This window comes from Tiliqua scincoides, chromosome 1 (assembly GCF_035046505.1).
Source record: "Tiliqua scincoides isolate rTilSci1 chromosome 1, rTilSci1.hap2, whole genome shotgun sequence".
Taxonomy (NCBI): domain Eukaryota; kingdom Metazoa; phylum Chordata; class Lepidosauria; order Squamata; family Scincidae; genus Tiliqua; species Tiliqua scincoides.
This window is the reverse complement of record NC_089821.1, coordinates 13,102,455-13,124,769: the sequence shown is the minus strand read 5'-3', so window position 1 is coordinate 13,124,769 and position 22,315 is coordinate 13,102,455. Positions and strand designations below refer to the sequence as shown.

The 22,315-nt window shown below is 45.8% G+C and overlaps 1 protein-coding gene across 2 annotated transcripts in view; it reads left to right on the top strand.

Moving 5' to 3' along the window:
• CCDC9B (coiled-coil domain containing 9B) overlaps positions 1-22,315 on the top strand; it is a 68,690-nt gene that overhangs the window by 19,784 nt on the left and 26,591 nt on the right. For both annotated transcript variants that reach the window (XM_066634190.1, XM_066634199.1), the window contains exon 6: positions 12,239-12,304. In XM_066634190.1, coding sequence (XP_066490287.1) covers positions 12,239-12,304 — 66 coding nt within the window. The remainder of the gene's footprint in view (positions 1-12,238; positions 12,305-22,315) is intronic.

Here is a 22,315-nt window from a genome sequence, read left to right as displayed (position 1 = left end):
ACTTTCCGGCACTGAGGTAAGGGCAATGCAACTCCAAAGTAAGGGATCAAACATTGCCTTATCTTAAGGAGGCCTCCATGACTGCCCCCCAACTGCAGGATGCAGCAGATGCCCCACTGGCACAGCTATACCAGCGCTGGAAAGTTGGTTAGGATTGTACCCTAAATTTCACATTTATGCTGCTCTCTGGCCTAAGTATTGAAAGCATTTTTGGAATCATCTCGGACTGAACTTGCACATCATTCCTTGTGAGGGGGACAAATTCAAAACTCTCCCAGTTTGAAAAGGCTCACTATGCCTTGAATTTGAATTTGAACTCCAGTCCTGCTTAAAGAGTCCCACCATTGGTAGTCAGTCTTCTTTACCACTTCCCCAAAGTGTCCAAGAATGACACAATATTCAGGGCATTCTGGGGAAGAAATAGTGGCTGACAAGAGGAAACTCCACTGTTGGGGGGGTCGTTTGAGATTTGGGGAAGGCCTCATACTGCTGCCCCTACAAACCGGTAAGCTCTCTCTCAAACATTTGGGAGAACTTTCCCTGAAAAAAAAAAGTTGAAATCCCCCACCTCCAATTTGCCACCTGTGAATGAAATAGCAAAGGGGGGCAAGGGGACTATTCACAGGCTGGTATTCCTACTTCCAGACTTGTATTTTCTTATGAATTGCAATGCTACATAGTGACCTGAAGAGGGCGGTACAGTAGCAGAGCTGAATCTAGTTTGCACATTCTTTTCCTACAGCACCAGCAGGATACTTTAGGTGTCCCTGCCCCAAGGACTGTATATACCTAGTGAGGTTCATGGCTGAGGAAGATTTTGAACCCTGGACGTCTCCACCTAAGCCCGATACTCTAGGCCAGCGATTTTCAACCAGTGTGCCGTGGCACACTGGTGTGCCGCGAATGGTCTGCAGGTGCGCCGCAGGAATTTGGGGGAGGGTCATTGGGGGATTTAGTCCCCCACCAACAGCATGGTGTGCCTTGTCAATTATCAAAAAGCCAATGGTGTGCCTTGACAATTTGAGCACCTTGTCAGTGTGCCCTAAGATTAAAAAGATTGAAAATTGCTGCTCTAGGCATTCTTTCCGCCTCATAAGTTCACTGAAAGTGGGGCTTGCTTGTTTATACATGCCAATTATTCATGCCTCACTTTTTGCAAAACAGCTTCAAGGCAGCTGATAGTGAAACATCGTGTGTGAACACACACACACACACACACACACACACACAGAGGGTAACCTATCCATGAGGTCAAACTGGCAGGAGTACCCCACTTTGGTCCACCTGCTTGCCTCCACTGATTCTCCTCTTCCTGCTACCTGCCTTGGAAAAGGAAGAGGGATGGTGGAGGAGAAGAGAGGTTGGCTAGAGTGTCAGACAAGCAGAAGCTGATACATCAGTGGATAAGGGTGGGTATCATTTGGTACTCTTCCTCCTGTAGCAGGAGGTCTTGGGTCAGCCCTATGGCTCTCTCTGTTTGTGTGTTTAATACAGCAAATAAAATAATGCTGAATGAAAGGAACAATGAAGCCAAGAACCAAGAGAAAAAGCCAAGTAAAAGTAGGTCAACAACATCATCAGTACAAGCAAACATCATTACAAGCATGATGGGAGTTCTAGGCGGACTCCATAAACATGGCTTTCCTCACTTCTCAACTTCTTCCATGCTGCAAAAGCCTTTACCTGTTTGAATTCCTACCTGGCATTCAGCAGTTAAAGAAGCAACAGGCCTCTCCCCCTCCTCCACCAAATGGTCACAATTATAAGAGTACAATCCTAAATTTACTTTATTAAAAGCCCCAATGAACATAGTAGGACATACTTCTGAGTTAACTCATGTTGAATCAGATGGGATGTCTGTGCCTGGTGACATCCTATGGCCCGGATGGTTCATTCTTTAAATCCAGGATATGTGTTGGCTGTTTGGGGCTACTTAAGCTCTGTCCACAGCAGCTTCCCCTTCCCCATAGAAGATAATATGACACAATGACCCTACAGTGACGTTACCATTTGGAGAAAGGATTGGGACCACTTGTTTTGTGTTTTTATATTAGTTCTGACAGTCTTTAGATGATGTGTCCTGTGTTGATTCTACCCATGCCAACTGATCAGAAACATTAGTCTGACCTACCCATGTGCATTTAACAGTAGCTTGTGGAGCTTTATGAAGCATGGAGAAAAGCGACATTACCTGCTAATTCCTGCACATCAAACTGCTCATTGTCAGCCCTACCCTGGTTTTCTGCTAGTGATCAACCCAGGGATTGGCATGACCCTGGAGTGACACAAAAAATCCTCTCTCTGGAAATAATTTAGTGATGCGGGAAAGGATTTTACATACGCTTCAGTTCATTCCTTTTCCTGTTGCTGTTTTGCATATCCTGGGGCTGACCTTTGCATCAAGAGGCTCATGAGCTAATCCATAATGAGCCCTGAGCCACACTAATCCCAGCATGCATTTGTTTCCCTCTGGACTCAGCAGTTTCTATTGTCTTTTTCTTCAGCTCTGTTCCTTAGAGGGGAGGGTCTGTTCCTTTAACAGCAGCTTGTTCCACTGACATTAACAGGCAGCACTTATTTCCATGCTGAGAAAAGCTTCACCTGCTGATTTCTGCAGATCAAGCTGTTGTCAAAGACAGAAGCCCACTTTTCTGGTCAACTGGCCTCTATATGTGCCTCTCTATATATTAGCCTCTATATGTGGCTAATACAAGGGAGGGGATCTGATATCATAGTACCCTAAGTACTACAGTCTACAGTCGGCAGACTGGTTTGAAGCCCACTCTGAGGAGTTGACACCAGTCATTGAGGAAAAGAGGAGAGCTCAAGCAGCATACAAGGCCTGTCCCAGTGAGCGCAACCTGCAGGTCCTCCGAACTGCTCGCAGCAAAGTCCAACAGACTGCCAGGAGATGTGCTAACGACTACTGGCTCCAGCTCTGTTCCGAGATACAGATAGCAGCTGACACGGGCAACATCAAGGGGATGTATGATGGTATCAAGCAGGCCCTAGGTCCAACACAGAAGAAAATTGCCCCTCTGAAGTCTGCCACAGGCGAGGTCATCCAGGATCAGGCGCAGCAGATGGAACGCTGGGTGCAGCACTACTCTGAGCTATATTCCAGAGAAAATGTAGTCACCGAAGAAGCACCGAACAACATTGAGTGCCTGCCTGTGCTGGAAGAGCTTGACAGTGAACCAACCCTAGAAGAACTTCACGTGGCCCTGGACTCCCTTGCCTTTGGCAAGGCACCTGGAAAAGACAGCATCCCTGCTGAAGTCCTAAAATGCTGCAAAGAGATCATCGTCACTGAGCTGCATGAAATCCTCTGTCTCTGCTGGAGAGAAGGTGGAGTACCTCAAGACATGAGGGATGCAAACATCATCACGCTGTACAAGAACAAAGGTGACAGGGGTGACTGCAACAACTACCGCGGCATCTCTCTCCTTAGCGTTGTAGGAAAGCTGTTTGCCCGAGTTGTACTAAAGAGGCTCCAGGTACTTGCAGAGAGCGTCTATCCAGAATCGCAGTGTGGATTCCGAGCCAACAGGTCCACCACTGATATGGTATTCTCCCTTAGACAACTGCAGGAGAAATGCAGGGAACAACGACAGCCACTCTTTATAGCCTTCATAGATGTCACAAAGGCTTTCAACCTGGTCAGCAGAGACGGCCTCTTCAAGATTCTCCCCAAGATTGGATGTCCACCCAGGCTCCTCAGCATCATCAGATCTTTCCACAAGGACATGAAGGGCACTGTTGTCTTCGATGGCTCCACATCAGACCCTTTTGACATCCGAAGCGGAGTGAAGCAGGGCTGTGTTCTTGCACCAACCTTGTTTGGGATTTTCTTCGCTGTCCTGCTGAAGCAGGCCTTTGGAACTGCAACAGAAGGCATCTATCTCCGGACCAGATCAGACGGAAAGCTCTTCAACCTCTCCAGACTGAGAGCAAAATCCAAAGTCCAGCTGAAATGTGTGCGTAACTTCCTCTTTGCCGACGATGCAGCTGTCACTACCCACTCTGCCAAAGATCTCCAGCAGCTCATGGATCGTTTTAGCAAGGCCTGCCAAGATTTTGGACTGACAATCAGCCTGAAGAAAACACAGGTCATGGTTCAGGATGTGGACTCACCTCCCTGCATTACAATCTCTGAGCATGAACTGGAGGTTGTCCATGACTTTGTGTACCTTGGCTCAACGATCTCTGACACTCATTCTCTCGATACCGAGCTAAACAAGCGCATCGGTAAAGCAGCTACCACGTTTTCCAGACTCACAAAGAGAGTCTGGTCCAACAAGAAGCTGACGGAACATACCAAGATCCAGGTCTACAGAGCTTGCGTCCTGAGTACACTTCTGTACTGCAGCGAGTCATGGACTCTTCGCTCACAACAGGAGAGGAAACTGAGCGCTTTCCACATGTGCTGCCTCCGACGCATCCTCGGCATCACCTGGCAGGACAAAGTTCCAAACAACACAGTCCTGGAACGTGCTGGAATCCCTAGCATGTATTCACTGCTGAAACAGAGACGCCTGCGTTGGCTTGGTCATGTCGTGAGAATGGATGATGGCCGGATCCCAAAGGATCTCCTCTATGGAGAACTCGTGCAAGGAAAGCGCCCTACAGGTAGACCACAGCTGCGATACAAGGACATCTGCAAGAGGGATCTGAAGGCCTTAGGGATGGACCTCAACAAGTGGGAAACCCTGGCCTCTGAGCGGCCCGCTTGGAGGCAGGCTATGCAGCATGGCCTTTCCCAGTTTGAAGAGACACTTTGCCAACAGTCTGAGGCTAAGAGGCAAAGAAGGAAGGCCCATAGCCAGGGAGACAGACCAGGGACAGACTGCACTTGCTCCCGGTGTGGAAGGGATTGTCACTCCCGGATTGGCCTTTTCAGCCACACTAGACGCTGTGCCAGAACCACCTTTCAGAGCGCGATACCATAGTCTTTCGAGACTGAAGGTTGCCAATACAAGTACTACAGTATATTAGAATCTCAGGACCTTCCTAGTCATGATCTGTCCCAGGGAAGGGGGTGTTATAAACTGACTGGAAAAAATTAGATCAACCTCCTCCTGTGCTTATAGCAGAAGCCAGATCTGTAGAAATTAGCAAGTGAAGCTTTTCACTGCAAGGAGATAAACATCACTTGATAAAATATGTAGATCAACTGCTGTTCAAAATACAGGAGAAGTGGTAGATAAAACTAGCAACTTTAGAGATAGATGAGAAACTCTCCTCCTAAATTAGGCTCACTTTTAAAGCTTACACAAATATCTATTTTTTATCATCATAAATTATATTGATTCCCCACCACCACCACCCCACCATTTAAAAAGCACAATGTTCAACGTACAGAATGAAGAAAGTTCTCTGCAGGGGTTTTACCCATGAACCTCTTGCTAAGTTCTCCTTTGCTGAAAAACCAAATATTCTGCAGAAAAATAAGCATGTAACCCATATGGGGTAGACTATGTGGGCACAGTGGCATAGCTAAGGAGTGCAGGGTGTAGCAATTGCAGTGGGCAACAAGCTTTAGAGGGACAACAAGCTGAGCTTGATGCTAGTGGCCAAAATTGTGAATGTATTTTCACATTTTGTATGTGAAATTTTTTTCAACATTTCAAATTTTGTATGTATGAGTAATACTATCATATATCATTGGAAAGGTAATTTAATGCAGAATGCACTGAAACACTGGAATATCTGTATTCTATCAAAAGATATGACCCAATTAACCAGAAAAATGAAAACAAAACTGCCTTACAGAACAAAAAGTTGATTTCTTAACTCAAAACTGACCTATGAGACTGATTGTTCTGAGATTCAATGAGATGTTATTATGACACAACATGGAACCAATAAGGTGTTAATATGAGTTGGCTCTCATTTCCATGTATCTGAATACAGTTACTCCTGATAACTGGGTAAAGAGGCACTTTTTCAAGTGGTGCTCCTCTTGTATTTAACAGGGGGAGAGTAATCATCCCTCTTCACCCCAGCACTGTGTCTCTGACCAACAAGGGACACACTGCTTATTTATTTATTTAATTAATTAATTATATTTGATTTTGTTGTGAAGGGGGGGCTACGAAATCTTCTTTGACCCCTTAGCTGCCTTAGCTATGCCACTGACTGCAGGTGAGGCGGCAGAGTAAGTGGGTGGTGAGCTGCTGGGGGGGGGAGGCAGTTCCCCCCCCATTTTCACTTTTTTTAAAACCTAGGCATGGCATCACTTCTAGGGCATAGGGCATTTTTGAGCTCCGCACCGGGCTACATGATCATTAGCTATTCCATCGAAGGCAGAGGCAGTGAAAAGGCACATTAGATGTGACCCTGAAATGGAGCTTCTAGGTGTTAGTACTGTATAGCAGACTTTTGATGTTCATCTAAAAGAAGCTCTAAGTAATTAACAGAAAAATCAAGATTCTTCATTCAAGCTCAGACTTGTCCTCTGAGAGGCTTTGGGGCTTTGGCTTTTCTGTATTTTAGCTTTCTCTTTCTGGGTAAAGCTCAGGAGAGATACTGACGTCATCCCCACACCGCCACTTTCCAATGCCATAGGATCAGTTCAAGAATACTTTTATGCCAGTAGCCTTGAATCAGAGGCCAGTATGGATCCATGTATTCACTAAGCATGCGGCAGGAAGACTGGTGCCTGTTTCTGAGGTGGCTCAGCCGTGCAAGTGCTTCCATTCGTTCACCATTCTTCTCTTTAGTGTACACATCCATAATGGCTTTTGCTGTGCCTGGAGGAAAATTACATGAGAACTAAAATAACATGACCACATTTTAAACTAGCTCTGCTATGTTTCTTTAACAGCCGGAGTTGTGATGCAGTCTCCCTGCACTTGGGGCAATGTGACGCCACAACATCAATTTCAGTTATCCCTGCTGGAGGAAGTAGTTGCTAAGGCAGCTTTGCACACTCCATTCCTTCTCCTGTGGAGTCTGGGAGCCTCCACAGGAGGAGGAACAGGGTATGTGAAGCCGCCAGCACCCCCTCCTCCAGGGAGAACCTGGAAGTGACTGCCTTGCGTTGTGTGCTGTTGAAATCAAAGCAGTGTCTGTCCTAAAGTGCAAAGAATCTAGAAACAGTGTATTGCCATGCACATGCTCAAGATAGTTGAGAAGCAGACCCAGATTAAGATCAGATTGCCCCCCATCCCTCTCTTTCACGCACATGGGATTAGGGCCGCCTATGCAGATGCGTCCGCCAATGTCAGATGCATCCTGACATTTCTGAAGCGGGGTCCGATGATGTCACAGGACCTGTAAAAACTGGCACCAGGGTAAGAACATAAGAACAGCCCCACTGGATCAGGCCATAGGCCCATCCAGTCCAGCTTCCTGTATCTCACAGCGGCCCACCAAATGCCCCAGGGAGCACACCAGGTAAAGGCCAGGGGAGGAATGGGTAGAAGCAGCAGCCTTGAAGATGGCCTGAGGTGGACCTTTTCTGCTTGAGGGAAAAAAAAAAAGAGCTGAGGAAACTGTATCATTTTGGGCAAATGGCCTCCTCAGACCTGACTACCGCTATGTGTCCTGGCTGTTCGTCTCTACTGCTGGCTGGCTGATTACACAGGCCTACAAAACTGAGGGTCAGAAAAGTTTTTCCCAAACTTTATGGTGGTTTGATATGAATTTGGGGTGCCGATTCCAAAAATGGCATCCATTTTGCCCTATCGCGTCTAGTCTTGGAGATATAGTATAGCCTCATTAGTGAATGGTTCAAGCAACTTCCTCATGAGGAAGCCATGGTGTAGGTTTCCTCATGAGGAAGCTGTGAACTTTTAGTTGAAAAGCGGTATAATAATAATAATAATAATAATAATAATAATAATAATAATAATAATAATAATAATAATAATAATAAGCTGCTTGAACCATTAACTAAAGAGGCTATGCCGTGTTTCCAAAACTGGACGTGCTAGGGCAAAATGGATGCCCTTTTTGGAATCGGCACCCCAAATATACCCAGGAATTGGTGTAACGTTTAAGGAAGGAAAATGTTTGTTGGCCTGTGTTATGAGCTCAAATCAGCAGCAGTCCATTACAGTGAGCCTTCCTTATCCACAGGCTCAGCATCCATGGATCTGAGCATCTGCTGTTGCCAAGCCTGCTCCTCAGAGGGCCTCCTAGACGCACCCGGAAGCCAAATCCGGTCCATGCCACTGCCTTCCCGTTGCATCTGAGAGGTGTTCTGAGGCATGGGGAGGAGTGAATCGGAAGAGGCTTCTTATTGTGTCCAGGAGGCCTTCTGAGGAGGCTGAGGGACCAAGTTGACCTTGCAAGACAGAGACCAGGGGTATTAGTAAACTTGGAGATGGGGAGCCCAGTCCTCAGCTGCCTGGTGTCCAGAGGAGCAGCGGCATCAGAATGGGTGATTGCTGCATCCTGAGCATGCCGGGCAGCCGCCAGTGGCTCCTTGTGGCTCCATCGGCAGTTGCTCGGGATATTTGTCCCCTTCCCCCAGGTAAGGGAGCAGGCCCTGCAATGGGACTACTCAAGATTGCGCCAGCTATTTAGCTGGCGCAGAGTTAAGAGGCTGGGAGGCCCGACAAGGGCGTATGGATTCGACAGAGCAGAGTTCTGCCAATCCCACCTCCCTCCTTCCTGGGCTCCTCCCCCCTTCCCACCCAGGAACACCTCCCCCCTTCCCACCATACCTTTCCTCCACCTGGAACTTGTCCTTTCCTCCGGGCAGCATGCAGCGGGCCTCCAGCTTCTCAGTGTTCATCTCTACTTTGACGTTGCTTGGGGCTGGCTGCAAAAGTGAGAGTAAAGCGTTTCCAATTCCATCTCTCCCGCTTTGCTCTTTGTGTACAATTCTCAGAGATTAAGCAAGATGTTACAAATCCAGCTGCTGCCATTCTTTTACCTCTGAAAAACAACATCCAAATGCCCATCTCTTCGTTTTTGCTTTGCTTTGTTGTTTTTGACATTTCTGGGGGTATTAGAAAATACCATCAGCCTCAGAAGAAATAGTAGGACATCTGGTGATTTTAACTGAAACAATATTTTACGGAACAAAAATTAATATATTGGGCATCACAGACATTAAAATAGCCTGTCTATAAAAATATAATTACATGATATGGCAGCTGCTGGATCAGACTGTTGCCTTCCTACTGGCAAAACCTCAACTGGACATTACAGAGATATAAACAGCCTCCAGAGATGTGGGGATTGGCCAATAGGCAGGTAGTAGGAGCAGACCAAAACACATGGTGATTGACAGGGAAAGAGGTGGGAGCAGAATGACACAATCCACAAAGGGTGTAGATCAGAGAGAAGACATAAATGCATGACCATGTCCAAAGGAGTCATATGAAATAATGTGATGCTTACCATGATGCAGCTGAATATGTGTTATGTATTACGTCGTTAACTTCTGATAGTGCGTGTGGGGAAATGCAGGCATGATTGAACACAGTGGACGTGCAGGAGGCCAGTGTGTCACCCCCATGATGGGCCTCCTGTCCCAGGAGGGGGTGGTGGGCAGTGCTGCCCGGATGGGCAGTGGTGAGGTAGTGCTCCAGGTGGTGTGCATGGGTGTTTCACCATTACCCCAGCCCCATTGGTTTTTTGGCTATAACTTTTGATAGAATAGATATATTTTAACCTGGTTTGTTTCATTGCATTCTGCATGGAATTACGCATCAAATGATAGATAACATGATGGTATTATTCAAAAATATCAAGATTTTTAAAAAATTTTGGCCAATAGTGATGTCATCTCCCCCCTCCCCCGTGCACATCACCTGGTGTGTCCTGCAGCCCCCTAGCAGTACCACTGGATATACCACTGGATGTAAATTTGAAATTTCTCAAGGATTATTTTGCCTTTCACTTATTATTCCATCTCTCTTAGCCTGTTAGGATTGTTGATTCCCACACTGCACACCTGTTAAACGTTGATTCCACAACAAAGCTATGCAATTACTACTGTTGAAGGCACATGTGCAGGGCCTCTGAGAGGAATTTTTTTTAAGGGGTACAAAGTTTCTTTTGGGCTTCTTCCCAAAGGAGGAGGGGATGAGATGAAACAGGGCAGAGAAGGATGGCAACGGGAAGGGAGGAATAGAGGTGGGGACAGGGCAAAACAGGGTGGGGGGAGGGTGGCAACAGCCAGTTTCTGGAGCTCAGGTCTGTCAGGCTTCCTGATGTACAGCCTAGGTCTACCTGCCTGGTAAACCTGGCTTCCTGGTTGGCCTGGCCTCTATCTTTTGATTTCCACAAGCCCAGTTCAGACCCCAGGACATTTCTGACTCCCCTCCTTTGCCACTCGGGCCCCCTTTTTGACCCCAGGCCCAAGTGTGATGCACCCCCTTCACCCCCCCTTTCGGAGGCCCTGCAGGTATGGTTATAGAACTGAGATCAACCAAAATAATAAGCTATGAAATAGTGAGAGCTTTGGGGCAACCAATGTCCTAGAACAGTGGTTCTCACACATTTAGCACCGGGACACATCTTTTAGAATGAGAATCTGTCAGGACACACCAGAAGTGATGTCATGACTGGAAGTGACATCATCAGGCAGGAAAAATTTTCACAATCCTATGCTGCAATCCTACCCACACTTACCCAGGAGTAAGTCCCATTTACTATCATTGTTAAAAAAACTATACATAGTAGCTTGTTAAACTTATAGGCCTGTAACATTTTCCCAAATGCAGTTACATACCAGGTAGCATCAAGTCTAATAGCTTAAGAATAAAATATTGAAGTGAATGGGGACCCACCTGAAATGTGCTCGCGACCCACCCTGTGGGTCCCAAGCCACAGTTTCAGAAACACTGTCCTAGAAGTTGATGTCCTAGACTGCTGTGTAAATCAGTAACCAGCAAAGGGCTACTAGTAACCCTGTGTGGTGTACACAAGGTATCCCAGGCTATAAGAAATCTGTTTTTCAGGAAGGATAGCAAGATTCATGTGCGCATCAGTCTCTCTCATTTAGTGGTGGAAATAAGGAGAGCAGATCTTTTGTTTAGACTGGTCATCTCAGATACCAGATATTATTCATTTTTGCATAATCTGACCTTAGTACCTGGGGCTCAGTAACAACTTAAAGCACATTAAAAAATATAAATGTGAAAAATGTAGAAACATGAACTTCCTGGAGCTGATCAAGTAGTCTAGTGTGATTTACATAGTTTATCACTATTTAGAATTCTGAATACGAATGCTGCAAACCTCTGCATACTCACCTAGGAGTGAGTCCCTCTGAACTCAGTAGGCCTTATTCCAGGGTTATTTTTTTTTTAACATGCATATGAAATTGTCCAGGGTACAGCTCAGTTCTCTCACATAACATATGAAACAGCCCTTCTGCGAGCAGGAGATTCTTTCGCATATGGAAGGGCACCTATCAATCACCCCCTAATCAATCATATTCCCCATCTACAAAATGAGTACAACAATGACCTACCTCATAGGATCATGAGAGTGAACACTATCAGTGGTATGATCTGGCCAAACTACCCCATGCTAACCAACTTTTTAGTCCCAATGCAGTTGTTCATCAGTACTGGAATGTTTGTTAGGACTGGGCTGAAAGTAAGTTGTTTTAAAACCCTTTCTGTTTCCAAGAGAGTAAAGAATGTGTTTCCATCACTTCAAGTAAAATCAGAGTGCTTAGCTTTGGCTGGATCATGCCCAGCATTTGCAAAGCATCTTTTAAAGTGCTATAAAAAATATGTAAGTAGTCAAACCGTAGAGGCCCTCTGTGTGTGCTATTTTGTCTGAAAGTGCTCTTGTGGACGGTAAAGACATAAACAACAGCCACAAACATTGGGTCTTAGTGGGCATGCATTTGTCCTCCCTGAAGCTAAGCAGATCTAGTCCTGGTCAGTGCCTGGATGGGTGGGAACCTCTTATAAGCTGTTGTGAGTATCATGATAAAACAAAAGTGAGATACAAATGTAGTAATAGAAAAATCAGATCATTTAACTACAGATCTGCTTTTCCTTTCTGGCAGCAAGGTGGAATAGAAGGGATTTGGTAAGAATTTTACTCTTCTTCTTACACTCCTTTCCCCTCATCTTTTCCCTCCTACTGTGGTGAAGTTCATCTGACAACCTGCTTAGTCGTCTCCTTTTGCTCTGTGTGTTCCAAACAAACAAACCCCCAACCCATCCTTGATTTTTTCATAGCCAGGTAATCCGGTCCTATGAACTCATCATTCTGAAGTATATTGGTTCCTGAATGTATTTCCTCTTCCACACTCTTTCAGGCAGATGAAAAGAGAACAGTGGAGAAGAGACGGTCAGAGGGTGACAAGCACTCCGAGGTCAAAAAGGTGAGAGCAGACATAAAGGACAGGCTCCTTTAAGGGAAATGGGGGCAGGATTGGCTGTCCACTAGGGGCTGAATTCATGAAATGTCAGTCAGATCTTCAAATGCTCATGATTTACAAAAAACAATGACTTAAAGTCAGAGTAGAGACCAAAATGGAGGCAACATTGAGTCGCCTTGAGTCCTTTCGGGGAGAAAGGTGGGGTAAAAATAAAGTATAATAATAATAACAACAACAACAACAACAACATTTTGCTCTAGCGACCCAGAATGGCTCTGAAGGGGAGGGGCCACTTGTACAATGCAGTGAGGCTCCCTGCAAAACGTAATGCTTTGCACCCCCTCTAGCTATGCCACTGCATCTGTTATTTTCCTTTTTCAAAATTTAAGTTGTTGTTTAGGAAAACCTAACCTGGAAATACTTAACTTGTGGGAAAGTTCACTGCATTCATCTCTTCACTTCACTGCTGTTTCTGCACCATATTTTTCTTCTAATTGCTTCAACCTCTTCCTCAGTTAGTCACGGGGCAACCCTAGTTTGGTGAAAGGGGGCACGTGTGGAGAGTCCCACCACTTGTTCTCCCTTTCCCTCTCCCACAGGTCTCCAGTGGGTGTCCAGTACCATCACCAAGGTGGGGAAAGCCAAACCTCCTTCCCTCATCTATAAAAGATTCCCAACATCTGGATTTTCCTCACTTACGCAAAAGCAAAAAGCAAAGCAATAGCAAGAACTGGTTTGTCTAGGGCAACCATTTTCAACCACTGTGCCAAGGCACACCAGTGTGCCGCGAGTGGTCCACAGGTGTGCCACAAGACTTTGGGGGAAGATAATTTATTAGTAGGGTCAATGGGGATGTGAGCCCCCCACTGGCAGCATGGTGTGCCTTGTCAATTGTCTAAAACCTAATGGTGTGTCTTGACAATTTTGATGCCTTGTCAGTGTGCCACGAGATGAAAAAGGTTGAAAATCGCTTGTCTAGGGGAAGTGTGGCTAACCCACTTTCTCCCCTAGTAAACTGAAACAGATTATCATTTAAAATGAAAATGAGATTAATAAAGGTCTGGGTAAACAAGTCAAAAAAAGAAACAAGGATTAAAAAAACGCAATTACGACAGGACTGACCAAGATGGGGGGGCAGTTGGCAAGAAATGGGCACAGAGTTTTACAGGTAAGTGACCAGGCCTAGACTTGCATAGCCAATTAACTTGCATAGCCAATTGCACCTGCATAGCCAATTAACTTTGGCTATGTAATCACATCACTCAGGACAAACATTATCAACTGTAAGTTGATATAGTAAGTCAATATCGGTATCAACTTACTATAGTGAGTAATGTCAGTGCTTTGATCAGTCACCTAGGTGATCCCAGCCAAGCAGGGTTCACATAATGATATATCATTCCACCCAGTAGCCAATCAAATATAGTTAAGGGATAACCATGCAGGGGAGGGGGAATTGAAGTCAATTCAGTATGAAGGCAGGTCTTCCTGAACAGGCAATTTTTTCCAAAGCTATCAATGAAAAACCCTGGAAGGTGGTATAATTTGTGATACTGCTTAAAATGTTCATGAAAATAATCCATACTTTTGGCTCGGTATGGTATGTGCATGCATTTCTATGTGCATGTGCATATAGGAAGAGAGTACTGGTACGCAGTAGCTAGCAGAGCTTCAGCTATCTCTGTAGGAAGGAGAAAGCCATGTGCTCTGATTCACCAGATGGCACTGGTACTCATGTGTCAGTCATAGCTTTTCTAGTAGTACAGAAGTCCTCTCCAATGTCAGAGAAGCCTGGATGAATAGGGATATTAACATTAAGTCCAGTTTAAAAGCTGATGTAAATAGTTTATCTGCTCTTCACCCTGCACAGAAGCATCCATTTTGCTTGCCACCACTCAAACCACAATTTTGGATCTTGCGGACACAGAAGGAGCTGGCAGAGGCCAAAGGCGGGAGGCCAAAAAGATTACTGATTGCTCTCAGTCTGGTGCAATGCTAATCTTATTTTAGTCAGTGGAAGGAATGCCGTCACAGTGCTGTTCAGGACACAGGCCACCAGAGGGTGCACTAACCTCAGTGTGACCTTAGGCATCCTTGCCAGGTTGTCACATAACCCAAGGAGAGACAGGGAAGTTGCTTGCCAAGTCCAGTTCTTTCAGTTGCCCATGCCAAGATGCCTGGAGGGACCTGCTTTGTTTGGAGTAAAGGCGGAACCATTGCATTTGAGGTTTAAAAGGCTTAGGATGCATTCACCAGTCACTGACAGGAGAACAAACAGGCTGTACTGAGTCTGTTCTGTGCAATTTTTCTGGTGCCTTCCACTGCTCCATCAAACCGTGTGACTAGTCAGATCTGCCACATGTGATTCATTCTCACAGCTATAGTAAGATCTTGAAGTGAGGAAGGGTGTGGGGGTTTGGAGGCTGCTAAGTGCTGGTACAGTTGAGGAAAAATACGTCTTGCTCCAAATGTAAGGTGGTAGTTTTGCAGTGGTTGTGGCTCAGTAGTGTAACCGGGGAGGGGTGATATGGTAAGTATGACAGGCGCCACAACGCGCTGTGTAAGCGGCCCCTCACCGCCTGAGCCATTCGGGGCAGCGACGGCAATACGAAGGCATTGCTCTAGCTGCTCTGAATGGCTCCATTGACAAGGGGAAGGGCCACTTACACGGCGCATTGCAGCACCTGCCATTCTTACCATGCCACCCCCTCTGGCTACGTTTCTGCCGTGGCTCGCTAGCTGTTCAGAATAGACCTGGAAGGAACGCCCAGCTCCCCACTGGGGAGCCAGCAAGCACTCTTAATTAACAGCACAAATTAAATAGCCTCCCTTCCCTGGTGATGTGATTCATTAGGAGGACACAGATGAGTTCCATAGCCTCAGTCCCAGCTGCAGCTTAGGGCGCACCACAAGGCTGCTAGAGTTTACCCCCTTGTGGGCCTGAAAGCACAGCTGCAGCCAAGCTGAGCTGAGCCCCAGGCCGGATGGTAAACAGCTTCTTATCTTTGCTGTGAGCTGGCTACTGATTGAGAATGCCTGCTGTTCACTTTCTGGGCAGGAAGCAAAAGCCTGCCTATGCTGCCCCAAAGATATGTGACTCGATGGGCTAGTGCAGTGGTTCTCCAACTTTTTAGCACTGGGACCCACTTAAAAAATGACTCTCTATCAGGCTCACCTAGATTTTACAAAAACTTTTTAAAAAATAGTCTAGAAAGAATATATTTATGTTATAAAATATATTATTATATTTATATTATAATTGTATTTATTACTTGTAAATTAATACATTTACAAATTTACAGAATGCAAATAAATATTTATTTGCTTACAGAAAAACTCAATCCACACATGAGTTTGTGTAATACACACACACAATTTTTAATGTATTATTTTGACCATCTCTTATTTAAAAGGAAACCAGCACATTCAAATAACTTTATAAAGACATTCCTTCTTTATCTCTCTTGCTTGCATTTTATTCAATTAGTCAGCTTCACCCTCAATAACTTGGTCCTTCACTTGTTTGCTTTATCTGCTCTTCAGAATTCAGAATTCCCATTTTCCACTTGAAGGCAATTCAATTATTTCTGTAGTTAACATATTAAGCACTAGTTCTGAATTTTCCTGTCTAACAGTGTTTTTTTAAAAAAAATATTACCTGATAGGATAATGAAAGTGTTCTGTGAGAGGCCTTGTCTATGTATTTCCTTAATTACCATTATTATGCATTTCCAATAGAATCAATACTGAATGGCCATCAAATATGACAATCATTAGCCTTGCTATTAGCCCTGCTATTGCTTAATCTAGCTGTTATCATTTTGTATTGAATATAACTAATAAGCTATGCTGTTTGCATATCACTTTAAGGTGATTTTGCCTTGGTTTCTTGTGTGAATATGTACTCCCACTCATGTCCCATAATATTACAGTTTAATATTTTCTCCTAGGGTCAAATTAGATGAGATGCGGGAGATTTATGATTGCATCTCCTGAAGTTTCCTTTTTGCAAAACAAGCAGCCACAAGAAATTGGGGGTGGGGGGCACTGGCGTCGCTAGGGGAGTGCGGGGGGTGCGGGCCGCACCGGGTGATGCGCCGGGGGGGTGTGACGTGCCCTGGGGGAGGACGTGCTAACATTGCGGTTTTAGGAGCTACCATGTCATGCCATACACTGTTGGATGCGGAATGTCCAGCGGAACGCAATGAAAAAACAGAATGGAAATTGCTCGTTTCGTTCAAAAGTTATGGCCAAAAAACCGGAAGGAAAAAATGCATGGATCCCTATGGAAAGTGAAAGTGAGCCGTATTGTGCGTTTACTCATGAGTAGGTGTACTTGCCATAGTCCATCAGAAAAGGCAGGCTGAGAGGAATCCAACAACACCAGACTGGTCCCAATCCAATGAGTACAGCCCCTAAAAACACAAAAGGGAGGAGGTCCCTGCCTCCCTCCCAGCTGCGTCTATTGAGCCGGAAACGAAGTCACATGGCTACGTTTACTTGTGAGTAGGCGAACTTGCCTTAGTCTGTCAGAAAGGGCAGGTTGAGAGGACTCCAAGGACATCAGAATGGTCCTGATCCAATGAATGCAGCCCCCAAAACACCTGAGAAGGAAGTCCCTCCCTCCCTCCTGCAGTCTGTTGAGCTCTATGGAAAGCAAACTCAGCCACGTGGTCGCGTTTACTCATGAGTAGGCAGATGTGCTTTGCCTTTTGGTCAGGTCAGGCAAAGGGGAATGTGAGGCCACCAGAAGGGTCCCAATCCGATGGAACTGGAGCACAATGAATGCTCCAGAAGGCAGCCTCCCCCCCCCCCACTAGAAAGGACAAAAAAGAGGCTTGAACTGGTAAGGGGAAAGTTTTCTATTTTGCACTTATGAAGCCAGGAGGGTCTATATCTTGATATGCCTGAAACAGAAGAACTTTAAACTGGGCACTGGGAGGGTTGGAAATCTCACTGATTCTTTTTGGGGGGGTTGTTATTGCAGGAAGACTACAGAATAAGCTCCATTGACCACTATGGGACTTACTTCTGAGTAGACAAGCATAGGATTGGGTTCACAGGCTGCAATCCCACCCACACTTTCCTGAGAGTAAGCCCCATTGACCACAATAGGACTTACTTCAGAGTAGATTCACTTGGTGGAACAGAACTGGCTCCTCATTATTTAATTATTTCTTTTATTTTAATTTAATTATTTATAATTATTTATTTTAATTTGCTTGATGATGTCACTTCTGGCCATGACATCACTTCCAATGGGTCCTGGACAGATTGTCATTCTAAAAAGTGGGTCCCAGTGCTAAAAGTTTGAGAACTGCTGCAATAAGGTGTTAGTAAGTTGACACGGGGGTGTGTGTGTGAGACTCTACAAGTTTTCAAAATCACTGAAATCAGAGTTTGGAGGAATAATCCCATCATGTTACGTATATATCAATCAATGCGTAATTTCATGCCGAATGCAATGAAACAAACCGTATTGAAATATCTGTGTTCTACCAAAAGGTACAGCCAAAAAACAAGTGGGGGCTGGGCGATGGTACAGCACCACACCCACCACCTGGGGCGTTGCCCTGCCCACTGCATGGGGTGACGCACAGGCCTTCCACACCGGGTGACAGGAACACACACACACACACACACACACACACACACAGATGGAGGGAGGGAAGGAGGGAGGGAGGGAGGGAGTGCTGCTATTGATTTGGGTAGGGGAAATCGTACAGATATGTCCATAATGCCTCAACGTGATTGGGCCTAATCTGCCTCTTCAATGCCCCATGAATTAATAAAGATAGCATAGATTCGGTATCAACATTTGAGAGTTGATCTCTGTCTTTTAAGTCATCAAAGTGAAGGTAATTAATGCTTATCCCAGCCAAATCACATGAACTTGTAAACCAATATTTAAGAGTCCCCAACTGGGCTGCTGCTACCCTTCATAGCTACCCCGGACGGTTTCTCTTGCTAGTCATACATTTCATCCAACTCATATTCCAGTGTCCTCATCATTTATTGGACACAGAGAGAGAGAGAGAGAGAGAGAAAGAGAGAGAGAGAGAGAGTCTTATTCTCGTTTTTAAGCATTGAACTGCCAAGGCTGGGTGGGGGGGACATGTACAGTCATGGGCAACAATGAGGAGGAGGGCTATTTGGTGGGTGTCTTCAACCAGCCCGCCTTTGCAGCGAGAAGCACGGAGGCCTGGCAAGCACTGCGGGGTTTTTCCGGCCTCTCGCCATGCAAGTCCTAGCCTCGCATTCCTCTTCCCACATGTTGATGGGTTTGCCAGGCCCTTGACTCCCTTTGGTTCAGAAGTAAAGAGTTGTTGTTCCTTCCATCCCGTGCCCACCCACACAGGTGTGTCTCCTTGGCAACAGGTTTCTTGGTCTCTAATTTTCCTCCAGTCTATTTTGAAATGCAGTGAAATGCCAAGGAGATTAACTCCTGTTTGGACGAAGGGTGGGGGTGGCCATCTTTGCGGGAGAGACAGATGGAATACTGTACAGTGAATTACCCACAATGAATGTCGTAGGGCAGGAGTGTCAAACTCATTTCATACAGCAGGCCAAATAACATTCATGACGCCTGCTGAGGACCGGGAGTGATGTCATTAACCCATTTTTGCCCAGCCCACAGGTGTACACATTTGGTCCCTGTTGCGTATATGCAACGTTGAGCAGAAATGGCTTAAGCACAAAGTGAGGTCATTAACAGCCCAATCCTCAGCTGCCCAAGGTGCGGCTGCAGCGGCACTGAGAATGGCTGCCGCCGCATCTTGCACACCTCAACCTGCTGCGGGTGGTGCCTCGGGAGAAGGGGCTTTCGTCCCCTTCCCTTGGGTAACGGAAGCAGCCCCGCAATGGGGCTACTCACTTTAGGTAAAAGCATTCCTGTAGGGCGCTGAGCCCCACATGAATGCCTTGGATCCGGTGGAGTGGAGCTCCATGGGACCCGCCTCCCTCCCTCACCCTGGCACGCCTCCCGCCTGCCCTTTTCTCACCTCCCCACCCTCTCTCCGCCCTCCGCCTGCCTCCCCCCTCCCTGGAACGCCTCCTCCCCACCCCCATCCTCACCCCCAATTATGGTGCCGTGGCTCAGTGGACCGTGAGACCACTGAGCAGCAGAGGATGGGCGCGCCCACCCAGCTCTATCCCAGCGCCGGTGGGCTAGCATGGAGGCTGGCCAGGTGATAAGCCTCACAGACATACCTTACAGCACGTTTGCAACAGTGTGCTCTGGTGGAAAGCAGGAGCGCCGAGTTCAGGATTGGGTTCTAAGTAGGCCATGACCAGCACTTTTTTCTCACTTGGGAACTCAGCTGTAAATGACAGAAGAGAAAATATGCAGATCTTGATCATATTTTCAAGATATAGGAGAGCCCAATTATCATGTGGGCTGCCTTTTCTGCAGTGACACCTCAGCCCAGTGACACCTTAGCCTAGCTCTCCCCTTGGTGCTGGGAGAGCCCGAGGGCCAGATAAAGAGCTTCCGGAGGCTACATCAGGCCCCCGGGTCTTATGTTTGACACCCTTGTCATAGGGCTTGTGTATAGTCTGCTCTCCGCTATGGGACCTGAGTGACATTAGGAAGTTGCTGCTTGGTGACCACCTCCAGAGGATCACATGGAACTCTTGCTGTGCTGTTGGCTTGTCTCTTGAGCACATTCATCTTTATTCTGAACTACTTGTTGCCCAGCTACTTGTTCCCCTGGGGGCTGGGGATAAGAATAGGCCCTCCGTTTGGCTGTACTTGTCATAAGAGGCGACTAAACAGCCACCAGTTAGATGGGACTCGTTAGCCTGGGAAGGCAGCTCATCTGAGAGAAGGTAAACTCTGATCCCAAACCTCCACTGCCTTGTGGCTACATCCACTTAAGGAAAAGGCTTTAGGAGTCAACCTCGAGGCAAAATCTGGAGCCAGAGTCCCTAAGGCAGTTCATGGCCGAACACAGTCATGTTCTGGCAACTCCTGCAACACTGCTGGAACCAACTGTATTGGCCTCTGCCTTTCCATTGGACCATTTCAGTGACGTGGAGAGGGGGGATTTGCTGCATGGGAAACAGTCTATCCTCCATACCTACTTTACCCAGGCTTCGCGCACTGGAGAGGACACTCTGTTCCAGAACCACCATTCAGAGTGCGATACCATAGTCTTCCGAGACTGAAGGATGCCAACAACTTGTTGCCCATGTGAACCTACCCAGCGATTTCATTGGTGCAGGTCTGAATTGACCTCTTCACATCACAGAGCCTTACCCAGAGCAAACCACCGGGACTGCCTCCCCCCCCTGCAAGATGCAGCATGAGCTGTTTTGATGCACCTGCATCAGCGGGGGTGGGGGGCGGGGGAGATAGATTTGAGCTGTAAAAATGGTTTGCTGGAAATCCTGAGCAAATTAAATAAAGAATTTCATTGATCTGGCACCAAAAATCTGACGCTGCATCACAGGATGGATTACCAGGAGATGGCAGCCATGGCTGTGCCATGAAGCTCCTGCCTTTGCCAATATAGGTAGTGGTAAAGACGTGGTTAAAAGTAAGATTTTTCTTATTTTATTTTTATTTTTTATTATTATTTTTATTATTTTTATTTTTATTTTATTATTATTATTTTATTTATATATATATAATTATATATAAATATATATAAATTATATTATATATAATAATATATATAAAATATAATTATATTTTATATTTTATAATATTTTATAATTATTTTATAATAATAATAATTATTATTTTTAAAATCTTAAAATGTAAGATTTTTTTTTTTAATGTTTGAATGAAAAGTAATGGCATTTATAAAAAAAAACTGGAACTGGCATATGCATCCTAGAATGGCCAGAGATGAGACCAAGAAATGAAAAACAGACAGGAGTCCTGACAATGAACAGCGCTCTGAAAATGAAAGGGGGGAAATCAGTGCACATACACTTACAAGAATGGTGGGTGGTGCGTAAGTATCGTAAGTGGACAATGAGTCATTTACATTCACCATCTCTGAAATGTGTGCTTTCAAAAAGGTTTATTAATCCAACAGTAAATACCCACACAGAGACCCTGATTCTGCCATTACATTTTTCAGGATTTATCTGAATCCCAGATAAATTTCTTTGGTTGCGTAAACATGAACATAGGCTGTATGAATGGGACATGTGGGTAACGCAGGCCAAAAACAAGACCATCTTTTTTTTTAGCACCTGAGTTCTTGGCTTCCCAAAACAGTTAGGCCCTTGGTATATCCATCCCAGGGAATTCCCTTAGCTTCTGGCATTTGAGATGCTGCCCACGCCCAATCCATTTCCCCCTTCCTGCTGATGCAGTGGCACCAAAATGGTTACCACTGCATTCTGCAAGGGGCAATTATGGAGGTCTCCTAACAATTGCCCCCTTACTTGGGGGTAAGTGCCTGCAGCATGGGGAATCCACTCAGATGTGTGTTGGCTAAATAGCTGGTGCAGGTCAATGTGAACCTGCACCACAGTATCTGGTTTGGGAAGAGGGTTAGGATTCTGTGGGTGCGCAAAACCCACCTCCTTCCTGGTCTCAATCCACCCATTCTCTGTCTGCCCCCATCACTGTGTTGTTTCGCCCTCCCTCATTCCACCCTCTCCCACCTCCCCCGCCACCTTACCTTCTGTGGCAGGTGACTCTGGATCTGCTGGTGCCAGTGGGATAGCTCCGGCCTTCATGTCAGCATCCCCAGCAGTGTGCTGAGTGCTGCACTGCCAGAGCACCTTAAACTGCTTTATGGCAGTCATCACCAGTGGAAGAGACACTGTGATGCCAGCCCAGGTAGAACTGGGCCGTCACTCAGTTAATTTACCATAATATAAGAAATAAAAAAAATGTAGATACCCAAGGCCCTCGGCTTATTAAAGAAAGATATTTTTGTGGTGGATAAGAATATCTAAACAGGAAATTAGGGGATGAAACTATGCAGTTGATTAAAACGGTTGGTTTCAGTTCTGTATTCCATCTCTCAACTGTATACTCTTCAAGGCGGTTTC